The following is a 22,579-nucleotide window of genomic DNA, read 5'->3' as shown; positions in this document are numbered from 1 at the left end:
AGTGAACGAATAAAAAAAAATCCCCTAGCTGTTATATATGTTTCACACATAAAGCATATTCTCTTGTCTGATTCTAAAGTGTGAGCTTTTTGGCTAGCTAAATGATCACCTAACAGTTCTCCCTTTAAAATAAGAAAAATCAGTATTAAAAATGAATAGGTTAAAAACAGAACGTAGTAAGCCATTTCACTTTAAAAGAGGCGGTCATTTAAAAGCTGTCTCAAACTCCCAGTGACTGTCCTTAACAAGATATCAAAAAGCTGCTCCCTCAGCCTGACGAACTCAGCACCTAGCAGGTCATTAGGTCTCCACCAATATTTGTTGGGTTCTGACTAAACATTCCTTTTCTAATGATAAAGCAGAAACTCAACTAAATTTAGATACATATCACCCTGGACTTTATGATTTTCATTATACCTACAGCATAAATCTATCAATAGGTATTTGAAAAAAGCTGTACCTATATCCAGCTAGATACTACCCTAGACATCTGAGAACCCGATTCTGGAAGATATAAACCTAAACACATAAGAAAATGTGTTTTTGCTTGTTCTCTTATTAAATATTTTTCCATCAGGCAACTACTTTAGTTCTTCATAAATGAGATGCATCAGACTGTTAATACAATTTAAACAAAATATCCTTTACCTGTAGGTGCTATCAAAGTCAAGTTTGTATGTGTATACATATATTTCAACAATTGAAAATTACACATCCCCTAGAATTAACCAACTTGACTTAATCAGCAAAGTGCTATACAAACTAGATCATTCTTCACACCTCAGAGAAAAAAGTGTTTTATGATACAAATACACAGACATAAAATCCACCAGCAATCAATAAATCCAAATTGATAATTGAGGAGGAAGAAACAGAATGTTGCTTAGAAATCTCTGAAATAATTTTTATGCAGCGTCAAATGAAATTTAATGGAAATATTCCATTGATATATTGTATATTTTATTAATAATTCTACTGTTCACATTTAGTTTTTGAATGCCCCAAAGAACAACTGTATAAAAATGTCTTCAGCACCCAATGAAAAATTCTAAATGAGGAAAGAAGATAAACCACTTTTCATATTTTTCAGGACCATTTTAAAGGCATCACTGCCAAAAATCCAAGTGCTGCTAAAATCAGGCAATTTACTTTTTATGTTTAAAATAAATCTATTTCCCCCAAAGATATTCAAAACATTAGAAGAAGAAAAAAAAAAACATGGATAACTGTCTTCTTTTAAAAAAAAAAAGTGATTTTATTCATTGTCAAGAGGACAAATCAGTGGTGGATGGGAAACAGATGAGACAAAAGATGGAAATGTAATATTGCCCCTATTTTATTATAATTAGGTATTTATAGAGCACAGATGAGTTTATTTTCATAATTAGTAGCTGGCATTGCATTTACTAATTTGCATAAACAGTTGGCTATCAGGCAGTAACGTATTTCCAGGGCCCTCGACTCCTAGCAGGGACAAAGAGGGGCTCCACTCCTCACATCCGCTTTCTTAATGTTATTACCAGCAAAACACAATCTGCATAAAATCATATTCAAGTTCATGTATCTTGATTATCTCTTTGCGGTTTAGCTAGTGTTGAGCAGTTCATCATTAGAAGGCCAGTGATCAAATCTACATAGAAAAAAACAACAAAAATAAACCAAAAGGCACCTCTCTGTCCTGAAGGACTAGAATGGATCCTTAGGTTCAACTATTTAGTCCAGTCATTAATGAAGTCTATAGGGTGAAAGCAGAAAATATTAAATGCCCCAAGCCACCCTCACGGTGGCCCATTCTTGGCAATTATTTGAATATGTTAGTTGCCTCTTTTCCCATCATCCATCACACTCCCAATACTCTCTCCACACATGCCCATATCACTCATCAAAACCAACCTCACCAGACACTTGGATTAAGTTCTCTGAGAGCAACAGTAAGGGGAGAAATGATTCCTGGTACTCTGATGGGGATTATGAGCACAGAGAAAATTAAACGTATTTCCAGTGACTGCCTCCCCCTTCTGACATCCAATAAGAAATCTTTTACTCCATCTTCCTTCTCAAGCAAAGGAGTCAGTGGGTCAGGGGCTTGCTCATTTGTTACGCACTACACCCACGTGAATATGTATATTCATACCTGTACACAGAGAGAGAACAGTGCCATGAGCTGAGATTCTTTCTCTGAGATTAAACTCAGAGTCAATCTACCTCTGAACTATACCTCCATCCCTATTTTTTTATTTTTTATTCTGAAACAAGGTTTCACTGAGTTGCAAAGGGCCTCACTAAGTAGCTGAGGCTGGCTGGGAAATTGGATCTCAAGTTCTGTCTCAGCTTCCCAAATGCTGGGATTAGAAGCATATACCACCATGCCTGGCTGTGAGCTGACATTCTTACCAAACACAGTTCCAGCTTCTCTTGAGGCTCTGGTGACACTGGGCCAGCCTTTTGTGTGGTAGTAACTGGCCAGAGTAGAGTAGAGGCTGCTGCATCACAGATGATTTGTGTGTTCCAGTGTGCCACAGTGCCCAGAACTACCGTATTCCTTACACTAGCATCTTTCTTGCACCTAGATCTAGTCCTTTGATACCTATCAAGGCTGCAACTTCTACTTCTAAGCTCAATTCAAAGGAAAGTATTTGATCACCTAACTCAGAAATGGGCCTTCCCCACATAGACAAGAAAAGTGGGAAGGAAGTCAAAACATACTTTCAGCACCTAAAAAGAGGCATCAAAATCAAAATCAAGTCCCAACACTGAGGAAAGCTAATGGCTGGAGAAGTCTTCCCCGCAGTCATGTCTGGGTAAAGTCACACAGTTTTTGACCAGCAGGCTGCCTGATCACCTCCTACGTAGAGTGGTTAGCATTACAGCCCCAACACCCTGTTCTGTTTTTGTAGATTTCATTTCGCAATACCTTCCACTATGTGTTTACTGTTTTGTCACTTGGCTGTTAAAGAATGACAAAATCGGAGGCATATATATTCTTTTTTTCTGAAAAGCTCCTAAGGATAAATCCAAACCTTTCCCACTTTCATCTGGTGTAATTTATAACCATTTGCCATTGACACTTACACACACAGGGCTAAAAGAGGTCTAGGTGAGGACGGAATTAGAGCCACAATACCTGGTCTTACTCCATGACCCTTGTAGGTCCTTTGCTCAGTACTTTGGGAGAAAGAGGGCAGTAATAAGAGATACAGATTAGTGTGTAGAGTAACCCCATTAATACCATCACTCCTGAAAATCAAATCCTATCCCTCCCCCATATTTCTAAAGCCAACTGTTTAGTTCAATTGAAAATAATTCTTTGCACACTCATCAAGTACAACTCTGGACTAAATGCTGAGCTCAGGCAGTACTGGTTACAGTGATGGACAAGACACAGCCTCCATCCTTTTGATGGATGAGGGGAGGTAGTGATAACTAAAACACACAAGTGAATCTGGTACAAGGCAGTTTGGTGTAGGTACCTTATAAAAGAAGCACAAATTCTGGGCAGACTCAAGAGGCTTGGAGCTCCAGGATGGTGAGAGAAAAGGGTGTTTAAGGACATTCAAGAAAGAGAACAGACTGTGAGCAAAAGCCCAAAATCAAAAGCCACAATGTGGATTCATGAAGAGGGACTTGGGAGAATTAGGAGACTGGTGGGCTGGCAAGGGTGATAGTGGGGTGTATGGGGGGTAGCTTACAGTCCTGTAGAACACAAAACCAAGAAGGTTTTGTGTTCTACACCAAAAGCTCTTGAGCAAATGAGCTACATGATCCAATTTAATTTTAATTTTGCTTTATTTTCACTTTTAGGAAGATGACTGACAGCAGGATAAGAAGGATTAGAGCTTTTGAGTCTCTTCCACATGCAACACACTAGGCTAGACACATCTGGACAATAGCAGGCAAATACCTTTGTCTTCAACATACCTGCAATCTAGTAGAGAGAAATGGCCTGATTCCTCAGTAACTTTTAATATAAATTGTTAGAGAGATACATGGAGGGAGAACTTAACTCTTCATACAGTACTAAAGGATAGCATCAAGCAGGAAATGAATTCTATGTATGATTTCAATGGGCAGAAGAAATAAAGGGGAGGAGGAGCCATTAGAAGGGAGAGAAAAAGGATAAGCAAAGCCAGTAGATAAGGAAAGTCTAAGTAATGTTATTTGGTACCCTTTTGGGATGGAGTAGCAATTTTGCATCTAAGATGAACAGGAGAGAAGATTGAAGGGAAAGACAAAAATTCTTGGAAAGCCTTTGAAAGTGAGATGGCTAATCCTGCACTCCATTTGCTGGACACTGGCGTTTATGCAGTTCTCAACCACAGGACAGACTGGAAAAGAAGAGCAGCAGGAAGACTAGTCAGATAGGTCAATGGTCTAATAAGTGCTCACTAGGAACTGAACTAGGTGGTTGACAGTAGAGATGCAAAAGACATTCTGGGAAAGAATTTCAACTCTCTCTCTTAACTAATTGCCTAGAAGGAAGAAGTTTTCAGAAAGGATAGAAAGCGGTTCCTGAGCTTCAAGTCTGGGTGATAAGGATAACAAAGATCCAACAACAAAAACAGAGACATCATAAAAAAAAGGTTAGTTTGTGGACACATGATATAAAGATTGACTTTGGAAAGATCAAAGTGACCATACTAGGTGACATTTATTTGGACATGTGCTACAATGAATGCAAGATGGCAGGCTGGAACTCAAGACAGATTGGTGTCCAGGAGGTAGCTAGGAGGTATGTACATGGAAGTCATCCTTAGATCCAAGAGACATAGATTAGAGTAGTGGTTAGGTGCCCAGATTCCTCTTAGGGGACACTTGATTTTTTTACTTAGCTCCTGAGCCTTGTTATCCTTATCATACAGTAAGGATGATGACACCCCCTGCCTCACAGAAAAGCACACAAGATTCTATAGTCGTTGAGTGTGATAATGTACACAGGTACACAGTACAAGGGATGACACACAGCAGTTCTCCATAAGCGTTGACAGCTGCTGGCTATGGTAGCAGCAAGCAGTGACCCAGGGAAAAGAAAACACCCATGTGTGCAACTTGAAAACACTAAAAACACTTCTTTTAAAACATTAGGGAAAAAGGGAGAGACTCTGTTATAGAAATCAATGGAGGAAGTACAAGTCACCAGAAAGGCTGAGTCCTGAGCTGATTGGTGGCTTTCCCTATAAGGACATCACTGGCAGTCTTCCACTGAACAGTCAGGAGAGAGGTGAGGATACAGCCAGAGGTACATCTCTAGTTATTCCTCTCTCTCTTTACCTTTCCAACTCGCCTCTTCAAAAATACCAACCTAGAAATGGGGTAAGGGCTCCCCATAATGGATTTCTGAGAATTAATCCACCTGAAATTGGCATTAAAGAAGCAGGCAACCAACCAGTCTCAAGTAGAAAGGTCTGAACTATTTCCAAGGCAATGACACATGACTTTAAAATTCAGAAAAGGATAAAACTCAAACTCAAACAGAAGATGGCCAGTTCACAGACTGGTCCTCATAGTCACATTTTTAATAACATCAGTCCCTTCCTTCCTTCGCGTCCTCATAGCAGAATTCACATCCCCTACTTTTTTTATTTGCCAGTGTTTGAAGGAAGCAGCTGCACACAGCTTCACCAGGCGAGGGGCTGGAGAGTCAGGAAGAGGGGAGAGCGGGCTACAGATACATATTTATAATTTATCAATTAACCTCTCCCTTCACTCCCAAACAGCTAATCCAATTTGAGCTGGCAAGCCAGGTTCTCTGGGCTCGTGTCTCTGACAGCTTTGATTAGGAATGGATGAGTGAGCTATGCTACCCAAAGGTGTGAAGCACTGAGAAGCATGTCAGAGCATCAGAGCAAGCCCACCCGCTCAGCGCCTCGCCCGTTCCCTGCCCACCTGCCAAAAGGCTGACTGAAAATTAAAATCTTCCTTCCCCCAACAATGTAATGCATTTTTATTCCTGGGTTTCTACATGCACACACACACACACACACACACACACACACACACACACACACACATCTTTCTAAGCCTAATCAACTCCACTCAAAAAATTTAATCTCTAACATATGCGGGAAATATAACACGGTGGGGGCACATCAGCAATAAATTAATACATTCTAAATTTTACATTAAATCAAACATCAGGCAAATTTGCTTATCACTTCTTCTTTCTCATCTATTAGCCTTCCCTCACTAATGTTACCCCCAAATTCATGCTCTACTAGAAAGGGACCTTAGAATACCCTGCACTCAAGTAAGATCCACATCTTTCCCACACTACATAACCACTTTTAGAATTCCCTGTTCTGGTTAGAAATAGTCCAACAACATACATAAGGCTCATCCTGGGTTTAGAGAGGCACACTAACTCAGAACCAGCCCCAAACACTGGACACAAAGTGCACTGAAGGAAAATGATAGCATGGGCTATTTGTTTTTAGTTGTTAAAAGCATTAAGTTCTGATATGGCTGTATTCATCAGAATCGACAATTCCCCTTGTTAACATGAATAATTCAGAAGGCAGATTGATAGCTATAATGATAAAAAAAAACAAATAAAGTGACCTCTACCTTTACTTCTACCTACAGAAATGAAGTAGGAGTTCCAATTAGCGAGGGAAAGCATGGTGTCCACCATGGAGGCGGCGAGAGAGAACAAGAGAAAGGGAGAGTAAACATCAGCACACGTCAGACACACAGGGATGCAACACACGTAACAAACCTCACAACACACAGCAAAGGCAGCAGCATCATAGCATCCTGAGAAGGCAGCATAGGACAGATGCACAGATGCACAAATGGGGGGCTTGCTTAAACAAGCAGTGGGCACTGTGACCAGTGAGGCTGCTTTCATCAGCTAAGTGTTTAAGCTTCATCCCATTTGTGGTTCCCAGTCCCATCCTTAGAAACATGGCAATCAGCATGCAAGAGACCTGCACAGCCACATGTATGTGAGGTTGCACACACTTAACCAGTCTAAAAGAATGGCTGGGGAAAGTCTCAGAGAAGCTAGGTTCTCTTGTATTTCCCCAACATTATAACATGAGCTATGAGGACCGAGAGTATAACATACATGTTTAGGCAATGCACAAATAACATACATAAATATTCCCACGCATATTAATGTACATAAAAAACAAACTCTGAAGACTCAGCATGAACCAGACAGAAGCCTCTTTCTTTGATGTGAAGGAACAAGGAAGAGGCCAGAGGTATTGATAGGAAGAAGAGTGTGAGTGTTTTTGGTGATTATGAGAAGGGAGAGAAGGGACAAGGAGGTGGGGAAATGGGAAGGAATTATAGGAAGAGGAATGCAGTCAAAGGATCTTCCTAAAACAGACTAACCTGCAAGCAGTAACTTAAAATCTCAGTGGCACCAGTCACCCAGAAGAATTCTGCATCCTGTCTTGAAAATATCTCCACAGAGGAATTCACAAATCCATATTTATCATTATTACTTTCTCTTTCTTTAGAAGGTAATTGACTTATTCCCCTGGAGCATGGTTGTCTTCAAATGTTCTACAAATATACATTTGAGTACTAGATAAGGTACACAATATGGGATCTTCAAACATCTCCCATATCAATCCTAAGATTTAGCCCTCCTGTGCTACATCAGTGTGCCTGGAATAAGCTAAATAAAGATCAAGGAAGTTCCCATCAGCCCATCTTACATGCCATACTCAGCTCTATGACATCAGCTATATGAACCACTTGGTACTCCAAGCCACTGTATGAGCTGGGAGAACTCCTGAAGGGCAGCTAGGAGCACAAGCCTGGAGGATGTAGCAGGAGATCCTGATATTAGGACTGAGGGGCTACTTGTTCAGGTGTAACTTGTCACTGAATTTTGGGCCAGCAATTCATAGAGCTTATTTCATCTCTCTTCATAGAGAAATGCTTAGTTCCTCCAAGTGCCCAGACACTCAGTCAACATGAGCAGGTGCCTCCTCTGCTCATATCCACTTGTCTGCACCTGCTTCCTCACTCACCTACAGGAAGAAAAGAGGCTTCATCCTTGCCTTCTCCAGAGCCCCCTCTAATGCTGGATGACTCCCCAGATCCCCTCCCTTCAGCTCTATTCTTTGGCATTTGGCGTCTACCAAACCATCTCTCCATTGCAATTTCTGGAGGTCACATAATGAGTCTTGGCTCAGGTCTAGAGGATACACTTTAATTAGAAAGGTGGGCTCCCTCCTTATCCTGGTTTATCAATTCAAGATATACCTCAATTTCCCACTCAACAGCTACCTGGATGCCACAAGCATACTTTTCTTTTTTCCTAGGTGTTTCCTTAATCTAATTGTACTCCCCTATCTGGCAAAATCACCTAATGGATTCAATATAAGGGACCAGGGGAAGGAAAGCACCATCAGGGCATCCCTTCCCTCCTCAAAAGACCAAGGAAACCAGGGCTTTTTGGAAGGACTCCTTTCTTTTCTTTGGTCTTTCAAAAAAAAAAGCACTGAGTCCCACATGTATTTTGAAGAGAAATAAGAAAAATTAAAGCACAGTCTTTCTATGACAGGGCAAGGCAGGTAGACCAATTCTGCAATCAATTCAAGGCTCCAAGGAAACACAATAGTAGCAATTGAATAATGAAGTAAAAGACAATTTTAAGTAGGCTCAGTTCTCAAATCCTAACTTGGGCTGATAATGTGGAAATTTTTTTTTCTTTAGGAGAAAAAGGCCTCATTCACAGCCCACCCTGTGCTTAGCTGAGCTGAATTTCCTGCACAGTTCATTCCCTGCATATTTGAATATTTTAGGCTACAGATGCTGAATTTACAGATCTCTATATGCAGTTTTCTTCAGGGTGTATAATGACTTCAAATTCTGCCATGAGAACATTAGCATGTTCTTTCAATGATTTTTGCTTTCCTATAAAACTGAAAATGGTCAAACCCCCAAGGGCTTCCTTTGACCAGGGAGGGCAGAATGTCATTAAAATGGGCAATGGAATGGAGGGGAAAACAGAAGGCGAACCTTCACCCAGAGTGGAATTCAGGGAGAAGCCCAGCTCCTCTCCCCCAGCCTGGGGCTCAGCCGGGGCCTGAGAGGAGCAGGAGGAAGTTAACCGCCTGGTTGCTCTGAAATTAGCTTCATTCACCCCCATTATCGACGCGTCATGCCTTGTTTCATGCTTTGGTCTTGGAGACAGCCTGGCAGGGCCAGCGCCCAGGATGACAAATGGTGGCAGAGAATGGAGAAGCCAGAGGGAGGCTGGGGGTGGGCACCATGATGCATCAGGAAAGGTGCCCCTCCCCCCAGCAAGGTGGTCCTGCCTCCAGCCCAGCCTACAGCAGGAGAGACAGGCAGAGAATGGCCTGCCAGCAACCAAGACTCCCCGAGTGACCAGTCAGAGGCACAAAGGCAAGCAGTTCAGGCAGCTGCATGACCACAAGCACCAAGTACCTACCTTGTTCACTCATCATGAGGTGGGAGAGGCCTTGAGAGAGAAGAGGGAAAGGGAGAAGGAAGGGGGAAGGGAAAGAGAAAAGAAAGAAGACAATGTTAAAATCCCAAACATGGTACAGTCATCTCTTAATTCTTGAGTGGAAGTGCAGCATGGCATATGCACACGCTCAAGAGCATGCAATAAACCCAGACACCCCAGCCTTTTAGCTATGGGACAAAAGGCTGGGCTTCCAGTCCAAAGGATAGTCTTTGGTTGAACTGCTCTGAGCCTATTAAGGAAAACTTTCCTTTAACCAATATTCTATATGCAATAGGCAGGATTTGTGACAGATTTATTAAGATTAGGTCCCTGAGAAGGATATTGGTGATGTCAGGCAAAGTAGGTTTCTTCCCTTGATTCAAGTTACTTGTAATAGTAATACTTGCTCACTGTAAAAACTTGGAGGAAATTCAGAAAAATAAACAAGGGAAACAATCAGTCGAAAGCCTACCATCCAGAGATTACCATAAACTTTTTTTCCCTAGATACAGTATTGTTTTCTACATAAGTTGGATCCTAGTGAATATACTAGATGAATTCCTGTTTGTCAGAGTTGCTCAGAGGACCGTTTCTCCTATCACTTCATGTTTTAACCTAAAACCATACCTCTTGCTCCATTTTCTTCAATTTTTCTACAAAGTCCCCCATACTTACTAGGGAGGCTCACCCCAGCGCTGAATGGGCTAAAGAGGTTATACAAAGTTCTAATAAGCAAATAACAGAACCTCAGGCTACATTTTTATGAAAGGTAAACAAGGCTATTTTGAGCTCCTTCAAGAGAAACATAAGATCTGATAAATCTATTTTTAAAAAAGATTTCTAACTAGTAACCAACTACACCAGTTATTTGCTCTTATACTTGTTCTATTATCACTGGAGTTATTTTACAAAATCCAGACCACCCCAGAGAACCTTTACTTGGAGCAAAAGTCAGGGATGCAGGGGATTAATAAGGCAGAAAAAAAAGCCCTAAAGTATGGAAATCTCTAGATGTTTTCTTGGAGATTACTAGAGATTTAGGAAAGTAATCAGAGGCAAAATATAGGTCAAGCAACTGACTTTTAAAAGATCAGTAATATATTAAATACACAGATACATGTGCCAGAAATGTCATGGAGTCTATATTCTGAACAAATTTCATTAAACTATAATCATATTATAAATGCACAGTCCTGGCATTCTTGCTCTAGGACTAGGATTCATACTCAAGGAAGAATAGAGAATCATGCCAAAGCAAGTGCTTCTCCTGATTTTGTTTGTTCAAAAAAATTAACGTGGAGTCTTTTTTTTGGGGGGAGGGTTAAAAAGTAGAGAGAGAGGAGAAAAAGTCCTTAGCTCTACCCATGAGAAACCTTCACAGAAGTAACTATTCCTACAATGTCTGATATTTCTTGACCAAGTCATAGCCATCAGCATACCAGTCAAGAGCACAAAGAGTAAGAGATACGGGAAAGGAAGGTAGAAGTATGTGGAAAGGAAAACAGAAACAAATAGATGTATGGATTTGGTAGGTAGCCATTCACAAAGGGCCTTGTCAGCTTTAAGAAATGAGAATAAGGAAGATCCCAAAAGATGTTGAGGAGTAAAATAGGGTGTTAAGAAAAGGAGGGGGCAGCCTGGTGTGATGTTGCACACCTGTAACCCCAATACTTGGAAGGCTGAGACATGAAAATTGCATATCCTTGGACAATCTAAGCAATGTAGTGATATTCTCTTTCAAAAACAAAAATAAAAAGAGCCTGAGGTGTATGTAGCTCAGAGGTAGAATGCTCCTGGGTTTAATCCCTAGCATACACAAAAAAAGGGAGAAGGCAACTACTTTACATCTGAGATTAATGATGTTGGTCAGCTGCAGGAGAGTAAGAAAGAAAGAAGTGGAAGAGTCTACTCAACCCAAATTATTTTTAAAATATATTAAATAAATGGTAAGCAGGACACTTGGTAGTAAGGGGTATTCAAGCTCTAGGGAAACTCCTGCAGTTTAGCTCTGGTTTCTGTATTTCCCAAAATGTCTTTCACTGATTACCTGTATCAGTAATATGGAGATCCTCATGAAAAATGAAAATTCTGGGCCTCACACCAAACATAACAAAGTAGAATTCGTAGAAGGAGTTACAGCAAGATCTGAAATGTAAATTAGCTTCCCACGTGATTTCCAAGCTCACCTAAACTTAAGAGCTACCTCTTTAAAATGGCATATAAATAAAATTTTGGTAAATTAAATTGTATGATATATGCACAAAAAGAAATTGGATATTTAATGGAACCCTGTAGTGGATCCTTTTGTGAAGGGAAGAATCCCTTTAAAATGCAAATAACCGCCAGGTGTGGTGGCACAGGCTTGTAATCCCCGCTCTTGGGAGGCGGAGACAGGAGGATCACACTGGTTCAGAGCCAGTGCACTGGCTTAAGAGACCCTGTTTCCAAATTAAAAAAAAAAATTATATATATACATATATATATAATTTTTTCGCATATATATTTTTGCATATATATATATGTATATATATGTATATATATTTATATGTATATATATAAAATAGGTCTGGGAGTGTAGCCCGGCAGTAGAAGGGCTTCCAGGAACCCCAGTACCACCAAAATAAAATAAAGTAAATAAAATAAATAAAATGCAAATAACCAAACACCTGTATTTTTAAAATTCAAATATGTACTTACTGGGTTTTATTAAGCGACATATATAGTTGCACTATTGCCACTCAAGTGAGATGTTCGTCTTTAACTTATAAAAATCTTAAATAGAAATACTAAACCAAGAATGCAGGTCTAGGATCCCATGTCAAAACCTTGATTTTGCAGGCAATAAAGCAAAATGAACATGAGTAAGTGTAATAGGAAATGGGACGGGGGAGGATAGCAACTGTTACACCTAACATGGTATATGTTTTATTTTGTTTTTTGTGAAGAGAATTTTGTTTTACTTCTAAGAGCTTTTGTATCAGTATCTTGTTGTATAAACCTATCCTTATAGTTTAAAGAATTAAAAACTGGAAACCAAGAATTCCAAAGTATTCAGATATATTCTGAAATTCAGTCTCCTCTCTCAAAACACTCCCACTTGGTGCTAAAAATTTCTGGCCTATCAACAGTGAATGGAAAAGCCAACAACCAGACCAGCAAATGATTCAGGTACCTAGTATAGGAAGACTGCCTAAGGCAGTAGAAAATATAACAAAGTATGGTACAAATTATTTGGCATATGGTACAAATTCCTTGACATCTAGGAGTTTAGCACATACCTGGGAAGGGATCTGTATGTTTATGCAACTATAATAAAATACAAAATTAAAAAAGGTGATAGGGATGTAACTTGGAGGTAGAGACCCTGACTGGGTTCTATCTCCAGTACCAAATTAGTTAATTGATAACATATACTGGTAACTCACAGTAAACCACAGGGATTAAAATTAAGAACTTCAGAGCTAGACTCATATGCAATCTCTGCTACTTCCTAACTTGTAACCCTAGGAAGGTTGCTAAACAATGATTTTCCTATCTATAAACTTTTATATTATTGTCTCCTACATACATTGTTTTGAAGATTGAATAAAATATGTAAAGATGAGCCTGTGTATGGGAAGAGCTATGCAAGGGCTATTGTCATTTCTATTATGCTATGAAAATATAATGCTGTGTGAGACAACATCTATTATAATGCTTGACACACAGTAGGTGCTCAGAATGTATTTGATGATTAAATGAGGAATTAATGGCTAATTGCTAAGTGTCTGATGATGAATGTAGACACACACTGTTAGTAGGATCTAAAAGGAGGGTACTGGGAGGCTCATAATGGGCTTCTGGAGGACAGAGGTGTTTGAAATAGGCACTGAAATATTTTTTTTAAGATTAAGAGAGACCATGGACATTCTGGGTAGCACCATCTGCTCCTAAGGCAACAAAGTTCACTTCTAAAGACTTTCCTGTTCAACTTTTCAGAAACAACTAGGGTACTTCCAGGCACATGGCAGTGCTATACATTATAAAAGATGAAATACACACACACACACACACACACACACACACACACACACACACACACATATATACATATACATATATGATGTAAAGAAGAAGTGAAAGATTGTCATAAGGATTAGGGTATGGAGGTCTTAAGTTTCAAGGCTAAAATAATGGATTTGGTCTCATAGCTTTTGGGAAAATTGAGGGGTCATGGACAAGAGAATGACCCAGGGAAAATAATGTTGAGGATGATTGCTTTTGCAGTACTGTAGGCAGGATGGATTAGAGGGAAAGAGATGAAGGCAGAAAGATCAGTCATAGGCAAAGGGCCCAAATGAGTATCATGGCAGTTGGAAGGAAAAGGGAAAAAGAGGATTCACCAGGCTTTGATGATGAATGAGAGACATCAGGGGGAAAAAGTATACGATACGGGTGGAAGTAATATCAGAGATAGGAGGCTGGAGTGGGATGGGGGGGTGGGGTGGGGTGGGTGGGGAGATGGATTTGGAGTGAGGGAATAATGAGTTCTGTTTTAAGCATGATGCAGTGCGTTGAAGAAAAAGAAGAATCACTCAAGCAAAAACATCCAGTGTGCATTTTACACTGTTGGACTATGGTCAGCAAAGGAGTCAGGATGAATATAAGGACTTATCACATCCGCTTCATGGAAGAAAGGGTCAGAGCACATGAAAGTAAATGAAGCTTCAAAGAAAAGGGCTGTCACTCTGAGTTGTAACCTAGGAGGGGTGGGAAGTTACTGAGATATTGCAGAGGTTCACTTTTTCAAGTATATTCAACATTGAAATATAAAAATAAATTTACACTTTTAAAAATGGAATTAGATAACTTTTCTGTATAAATTACAGAAAATAACACTCAAAAATCTTAACTTAAAAGGGCATAATTAGCAAGAAAGGAAGTGGGATCTATGCTGGATATGCATTACATGTGTGGTTGATAAGGATGGAGTTAAAATGAAGATAGGCTTTCTGGTCAACCTCAGAACCAGAAGGTGATGTAAGTGCAGCAGCAGCAGCCCCCCAGCCCACACTGTCAGCCTATAGACCAATACCCTGGCTGGGTTGGAAGTTTGGAATTTATTCTGGGCTTGATGCTCCAGGGCTACTGAATGATAATGCATGACTGGACCAGGAAATTATAGAAGCAATGGAGACTACATCTTTTCAAAACAATTTACTATAGGCTCTGGAATTGGACAGATCCTCAAAGATGACTCCAAAGTCAGCTCCATAAAAGTTTGCCTAAGGGTAGGTAAGGTTTGGGTGGCCCTTTGATTGGCAGAAAATTAAGAATCACCAGCACATAATTCTTGTGGAACTAAAAAAATGATAATTTTTAAAAAAGGAAAAGCAACTCTATTAACTTCTACTTGATATCACATCCTGGCAAAATTCCACTCTAGTTGAATCCAGTGACCATTGTGGATCTCAACAGGTGTGTAACAGTTATGACTCTCCTCCTACCTTCCTAGTGTCATATTTCACTCTTCTTGTACCAGTCTGTGGTACACAAGTTCCAAGGGTACATATAGGAACGAGAAGAGAAAAAGCACCAATAGATCAGACATGCAAAGTCAAAACTGCCTTAGAACAGACTGCAAATCATATGTAAAATATATGCAGAATATACGTATGGCTCTCTAAACTATGTTATACCCTTCAGGAAAATCCCCATGGAGATAGCTGCGTTTGCAGCTCAGGAAAATGAAATGACTATGAAAGCAAAGTCATTTGTAAGCAGCTGTGGACATCATGAAGCCTGTCATGAGAATGACTAATACAAAGACCAGAAACCATTTTCTAAAATGGGCAAGAGGAAGATGCAACGTTCAGGAACCAGACCAGAAGTTGATGGCCTCCATCTTCTTAGTTAATACTGACCCCCACCCCAACCTGTGATAGCCTGCCCACCTCAGATGGTTTTCAATCCATCCTTTCTTCCTTCCTTCACCTGATATAGTAATTGAGAAAGTATTTCAATAAAGAAAGAAAAAATATTCAGGAGAAAAAATTATTTCTGCCAATATTTTTATTTCATTCACTTTCAGAGTTTTATCCCAGTGAAAAATCCACATATATTATCTCTTTTTCCATACCAAAGTAGAGAAATTAAATGTCACTAATTGCTGCCAATGCCAACATAAAATCCTTACAAAGCCACAAGGACTTTTTAAAAAGAATAATTACATAAAATCAGAAGGTGATGGAAATATTCACCTGATATTTCCAGAAGAACTAAGGAGATAGTGAAGGCAGAGCAGGGAGGGGCCAGACAAAGAGAGAAGACACTGCAAGGGAGCTTGTCTGTAGTATGATTAGGAATTTGGAAAAGAGAAAAGGGAAAAAAGTCTCATGTACAGATTTGCATTTTAAATAGGGAAGAAGCTTAATGTCTATTTCTACTAAAATATAAAATTCTTCCTTTCCTGTGCACTTTCTTGAGGTTCTTAAGCCATACCCATCTTTAAATTGTAAATCTGGACATGGGACACAATCAGACTTCTCAGCCTTGATATCATCATATAGGAGAGATTACCAGGACAGACACACTAAAGATCTCTCCTCAAAAACAGGGGCACAGCACAGGGACTTCTGAATAGAAAAAAGGGGCATGCAGGCTGAAAAAGGCTGCCACATTGGCAGGAGAGAGGGCTCAGAGTATGAGGACAAGAATGCTTAAGGGGAAGAGAAAGGGCTAGAGAAAACCTCCACATAAGTCTACAGTTGTGCCTCATACCAGCCCCTCTCTGGACAATTCTTTGACCTTCACTATGAACTTTAGTTGTCCTCTCTGCCAGGGGTTTACTCTCACCTTACAACAGAGCTGAGACCTGTTCCATATTTTGGTCAATGAGTTGGCTAAGGATATTCACAGCAAGCTTTCTGGATGTTGTGATGACCTAAAGCTCTGAGGAATAGCTAATTTGTTAGCTATTGAAATAGGAATCCAAAAGATTGGGAACAAGAAAAAAGTAAAATTTGATTGTAAGGAACAAATGTAAATTCTGGCACTGAAGCACCATCCACCATTCCAAACACACAAAAAAAGTTCAATAGTCCCACCTCTTAGCACTGACTGTGCTAAATTTAGAGTTTTAGTTCAGAGTATATTGCATATATCAGGAAGGACATGAACCAGGTGGGATGTGCCCAGAGGAAGAAAACCAGGATTATGAAGATTCCAAAACCATATCAAAAGCAGAATGGCTGAAGGAACATCTATGTTCATCTCAAATGAGAAGCAGCTAGGTAAGGATATGAGCACTGCTTTCAAGCACTTTAAAAGCTGCACATGCAAGATAAATGGAGCAAGCACAATTGGCATGAAAGAAGGTAGAATAACAAGAGATGTTTCACTTGACAGAAATACCATAGAAAAGAGTTGAAAGTCCAAGTAGCATTTAACGAGAGATCTAACAAAAATGTTCCCTTGAACTTTAAGATTCTTTACCTCTCTGAATCCAGATTCCAAGCAACATGTTGTATTGAACTATGGAAAATTGATGATATTTGACTGGTTCTGAACTACTAAAAATAGCAATTTGAAATGGTTTAAACTAATACCCTAAGAACACTAACGACAGTCAGAATGGTAGGCTTCCCTACCACCACCATGGCCAAGCTATATAAAAATGCAAATGATCCCCTAACAGCAATCATAGGCTAGTTTTCAAGAAGATTATACATATATATATATATATATATATATATATATATATATATATATATATATATATATATATAGTTTTCCTTTCCCACAGCTGGACACAGTACTGAGAATGACTTAAGTAATTATACTGATGATAATGGTTTCCAGAGATACAGAGAGAAGAGAGACTGCTGCTAATTCTTCAAGACAAGAGCCAGCCAGGTCTCAGCCTGTGGGTTTTGCCCTTTCATGATGCCTATGCTTAACCCTCACCATCTAACACTCAATGTTTGACCAAATTTGTTCTTATAGCATAATAGTTTAAACAGGAAGTGCTGCTTTCATTTATGCCCATGAATTACAAACAGTTTATATGGCATAATCTCAAGGCAGAGCAAAGAACATCTACAGCACATTCCCAATATATTCTTTATCTTAATGGAAGAAGTAGTAAAATTTCCTCATGAATGCATAGCATGAATGGCAGAGAGATGAAGATAATCATGCCTGTCACTTGATGGGTTAAAGAATCAGCAATGACTTTTAGAAAACTTCTGTCCCAAAAGAAAGAAAGTCCTTGCTTTCCAACTGTCACAAACTTCTCTAAAATCATTCTTCATTCATGAATAACATAAAGCTGGAAGGAACAGCTGATGTACTGGATGTAAGAACTACACCCATATGGATCATGGTGCACTGGAAATAACAAAATCAAACAATGGTCTCACGCTTAAGTCAAATAAACCAATTGCACAAGTCTAGGAAGGGAAAAGAAATGGTTTAGCAGCAGTGCAAACAAAAAAATAGGAAAGCTTCACCTTGACATTAAGTTCAATTTAATCCTATATCTTTTTTTAAGTTAAGGTGTTTGGAGCTACCATTAATAGATATAGAGTCTAGAAAAGTGAAGTGATAAAAGCAGTCTATAATGAACTGATCCCAATAATGTGTACAATGCTATGTGTGGTGTGGACATCTTCTTTGGAAAAGATGCAGGAGGGGGGACTCATTTTTCAGAGAACAATGACCTAGATGAAAGAATTTAAAACCCTTAGATGAAAATGTCCATGGAAATTGAAGATGTTTTATCCCTTAGAAAAGAAAATCCTTAAAGACAAAAGCTTTGTCCTGAAACACTGGGAGAGTAATTAGATCTATTCTGTGTGTCTCCAAGGACTGAAAGGCATACAGGTGGTGAAAGCTATAGCAACTCAGGACAAGGAAGAGCTCTCAAACATTAATGCTGTTGGAATGGAATCGGAGGCTAAAGGAGCAATGAGTTGCTCCTTACTAAACGGGTTCAAGTCTGAATACACTCTTAGAGAAAAGGTTAAAAAATGAGGTGCAGACAGAAGGAGAAGGGAGAAAGTCTTGACAATGATTATGGTTTAGATCCAAACTATCCCCCAAAAGCTCATGTGTTGAAAGCTTGGCCCCCACTGCAGCAGTGTTCAGAGCTGTAGCCTTTGGGGGTGACTGGATTATGAGGGTTCTGATCTTATCTGTGGAATAAATTCACTGACAGATTCATAGCTTAATGGGCTATTGGAAGGCGTGGAAATTTCAGGAGGTGGAGCTTAATTGAAGAAAGTAAGTCATTGGGGGCATGCCCTTGAAGGGTATATTTTGTCCCCAGCCCTTTCTCTTTCTCTCTCTACTTCCTGAGTGCCTGTCAGAAACTTTGTTCCACTATGTGTGTCCCACCATGATGTTCTGCCTCACCGGAAACAATGGAGCCAAGTAACCATGGACTGAAAGCTCTGAAACTGTGAGCCAAAATAAATCCTTCCTCCTTTTAAGTTATCTTGGATATTTTGTTACAATAATAGAAAACTGACTAACACAACACTCTACTGGTTCCTTTCATCTCTTAAATGTTGATTTCAACAAAATTTGTGAGCACATAAAATGTGGTAAGCATTGTGATTCAAGTATGAATAAATTTCAGTTCTCAAAGAGTAAGATCCTCCCTGCCCTTCAAGAGCCCATGTGGCATGAGAGGAAATGGAAGAAAATATACATCTGGCTCTAATGGGTCAGGGTGATGGCTCTACAACTATGACCTATATGCCACTAAAATAGGACCAAAGGGGCATCATTCAGCTTACTCACTCTTCTATATTCCCCTTTCCCTTAATGTCTGGGGGGATATATAAATGGTAGTTAAGAGTGAAGCTTTATGTCCCCCTTCATCTTCCAGATCACTTTCTTTAGAATAGGTGTTCCCAAACTTGGTCCAGTCAAAACTACCTGGGAGAACTATCTCCAATGATAGTTAAAGATAGTTCTGATCACCTTTATTAACTCACCAGGTGATTCTGGTACTTATCAGAGTATGTAAAACCATTGCTTTAAGTCCTTCAAAGTCTGGATTCAAATACCAGCTCTACCTCTGCGGTATTTAAGGCAAGTAGTTCTTCTGTGCTTCTGTAAAATATCTGCTTCTCACTTACAAAATATCCTATCAGGGTCATTGTGACAATCATGTGAGCACACGTAGAAAGTACCTGGCACAGTTCGTGGTACACAGAAGGGGCTCAAACTTGTTATTGCTGTAATTATTTAGAACAATGGTCTCTAGGTATCCTGTCTGACCATGCCTCATCTCTGGCCAACACTATTTCTCTAATAAGCCAGGTAGCAACACTAGCACTAGCAGCATTAACTCCTGCCCACAGTGCATCTTCAGATAACTCCCTTCCCAGTCAGTCAACTAAAGTTGCCCAACAAGCCAATCTGCTGTCCTAGACTTTGAGCTTCATTCCATCTCCCCACCCACCCAGAGGCCTGATCCAGCAAACAGACTAGATTAACTCAGGCCCTTACCAAGCCTCTATAGGCCAGACTTGGAAACTATCCAATGCTGGCACAAACTGTGTGACTGAGCTAGGTTACAGTGGGCTCTGTAGCCTCATTTCCCCCCACCATACAAGAAAGACACTGATCTAGAGTAGTTTCTCAATGGATTTTGAGCAGCACAAATATTTGAAAGAGGTTTTCTCATATATCACAAGACATTTAGCATTCATTGTCCCTTGCTACCAAATGCCATCAAAGCTCATCATTGGAGCTACAGATAAATAGCTCCACACATTTGGTGTATTTAGGGGTGAGCCGTATTATCCCATTGAGACTATAGGATATTGCTAATGATATTTTTTCCCAGCTCCAACTCTGGCCCTGTTCTCCAGAACTTGGAGTTGAAATGTGACCATAAGTTGGGCATGGTGGCGCACACTTGTAATCCCCATGCTTGGGAGGCGGAGACAGGAGGGTCCTGCAGGTTCGAAGCCAGCCTCGCTGGTTTAAGAGACCCTGTTTTCAAATAAAAATATAAAAAATAGGTCTGGGAGTGTATCCCAGAGGAAGAAGGGTTTCTAGGAACCCCAGTACCACAAAAAAAAAGAAAGAAAGAAAAGAAATGTGACCATAACCAACACCTTAGTGTGCATGCCTTCCTAAGATAATAAAGGAGGGGATTTAAGGGCTCCAGAAAAAAAGGAAGGAAAAAAAGCCTTGGTGATACGTTTTCTTAAGATAGCCCAAACTAGAGGCAGGCTGAGAAATAGCTCCTTATCCACACTTACTCATCAAAATCAGCTATGGGAGCCAAGAGGGACTTCCCAGGCCCCAGCCCAGCAATTGGCTAGAAACAGCATTGATATCCCATTCTGAGGGCCTCCTTCCAATTCAATTACACACAGTGGAGGTGGATTTCCCTGCAGGCCACATTCCCCACTAAGCTGAGCCCAAGATGGATACTGAACAGAGACTGGTTCAATTAATCGGTCTCAGGGTGAACCCCAATACAGTGCAGACTTTCAGGAAAACTAAGAGCTGAGTCCTAAGCACTATTTATTCATTCTGTGCCCACAATGTTATTGGCACAGCTTTTAGCTGAGAATCGTCTTGAAGAGGAGTGCACCTTGGGGAGTTTCTACTCTGGTGGAGCTCACTATGAGATGCTTCTAGGAGACTAACCAGAGCTTGTATCCTGCTCTAGCACCTTTTACTGGAGGTTGTCAGTGGATACTTATTAAACCTGAGCCTTGGCTGATCCACAAGTGAGATGGGCCTAATAACAGAATCCACCTCCTGGGGATGTCAAAAGAATTAAATAATGCATGAGAAACTTAGCATTTTAGTGCCTGGCTCAAAATACAGGCTCAATAAATGTTAAGCGTATTTCCTAATAAAGTAATAAGAGCAAAAGCAGTGGGACTATTGCCCAAAAGAATAGGAAATAACAGGCAAAATATTATAGGTACCACTGGAGTTTGGAGTTACTGTAAGTCTTGGTAGAGAGAGGAAAGGCATACTTCTGTTTGCTATTCCCCCAGGTGTCTCAGTCAGACAAGCTAATTACGGAGTCTCAGAATAAAAGAAGCCTGAAACCTCATCTGATTCAGACACTTCACAGTAAGGAAAAGAAGCCTGTTGCCCAAAAGGGTTACATGACTTGGCCAAGGACACATGTTTCTGGGAAGAGTAGCAGCACCACACAGGAGAAATCCTAGAACCTGACTTTAAATCTTGAAATCTACAAGATCTGCTTCTGACCTTGGGAAAAGAATGCCATGTCTTAGAGTTCAGAGTCCCTCAGCTGTGATGTGGTAGGCACCTGGCATCTGGTGGTCCCTCTACAGACACTGGTCTCCCTGTCCCTTCTTACTGGGATCCCAAAGCCCCACCTGAGAGTGAAACTGGATCTCAGCCTGAGGGATCTCTTCACTGGAACCATGAAGGCCAAGACCCATGAGGGAGAGCGTGGGACAGGAGAGGCATGTTTAGAAGGAGTCTATGTCATGGTACTGGTGTATTTCTCTGAGCAATTAGGGAGACTAAGACCCAAAGCAAATAGGGGATTGTATTTTTTAAACCTTTCTAAGTATCTTCATGTACAAAACAGAAACATGTGTTCAAAGGAGCCAATGAGAAGAATTCCAATAATAGCTTTGCTACATATTCCTTACTCTGTGCCAGGCACTGCTCTGAAGAAAGCATGTAGGAGCTTGCTTGATCCTCAAGACAGTCCCAAGAGGTAGGTGCCCTTTATCATATCTACCTCATGCGTGTAGAAAGTAGGGACCACAAAGGTAAAGTAACCTGTGAAAGAACCAGGATGTAAACTCTGGCACCGGGTTCCCAGGCTGTGCTCTATGTAATCCAGGGGTGGCAAATTATTGTCTTAAAGGACCAGATAGTAATATTTTGGACTTTTCAGGCTGTAAGTCTCTATCACAACTACTCAAGTAACTCAGCCTTTGCAGCTCAGAAGCAGCCAAGGATTGAGTGCCGCTGTGTTCTAAGAAATCCAAACCTCATAAATCTTTTTGCATTACCAATTCTTTTTCTTTTGATTGTTTTCAAACACTTGACAATTAAAACAAAACAAAATTTCTTAGCTCAAGGCCTTATAAAACCAAGCAGTGAACTGGATTTGACCCTTGAGTCCTAGCTAACCTGTGCTATCTTTTTTTC

At 40.1% G+C, this 22,579-nt stretch overlaps 1 protein-coding gene across 7 annotated transcripts in view; it reads right to left on the bottom strand.

The window, feature by feature from the left end:
• The window catches only part of NRXN3 (neurexin 3), a gene marked incomplete at both ends in the record, with an annotated part of 1,617,361 nt that overhangs the window by 1,556,255 nt on the left and 38,527 nt on the right, over window positions 1-22,579 (bottom strand). For all 7 annotated transcript variants that reach the window (XM_080707448.1, XM_080707461.1, XM_080707458.1 and 4 more), the window contains one exon: window positions 9,410-9,439. In XM_080707448.1, the coding sequence (XP_080563574.1) occupies window positions 9,410-9,439 (30 nt within the window). The remainder of the gene's footprint in view (window positions 1-9,409; window positions 9,440-22,579) is intronic.

This window comes from Muscardinus avellanarius (genome assembly GCF_963383645.1).
Source record: "Muscardinus avellanarius genome assembly, chromosome: 12".
Lineage (NCBI taxonomy): Eukaryota > Metazoa > Chordata > Mammalia > Rodentia > Gliridae > Muscardinus > Muscardinus avellanarius.
This window is presented reverse-complemented; position numbering and strand designations above follow the sequence as displayed.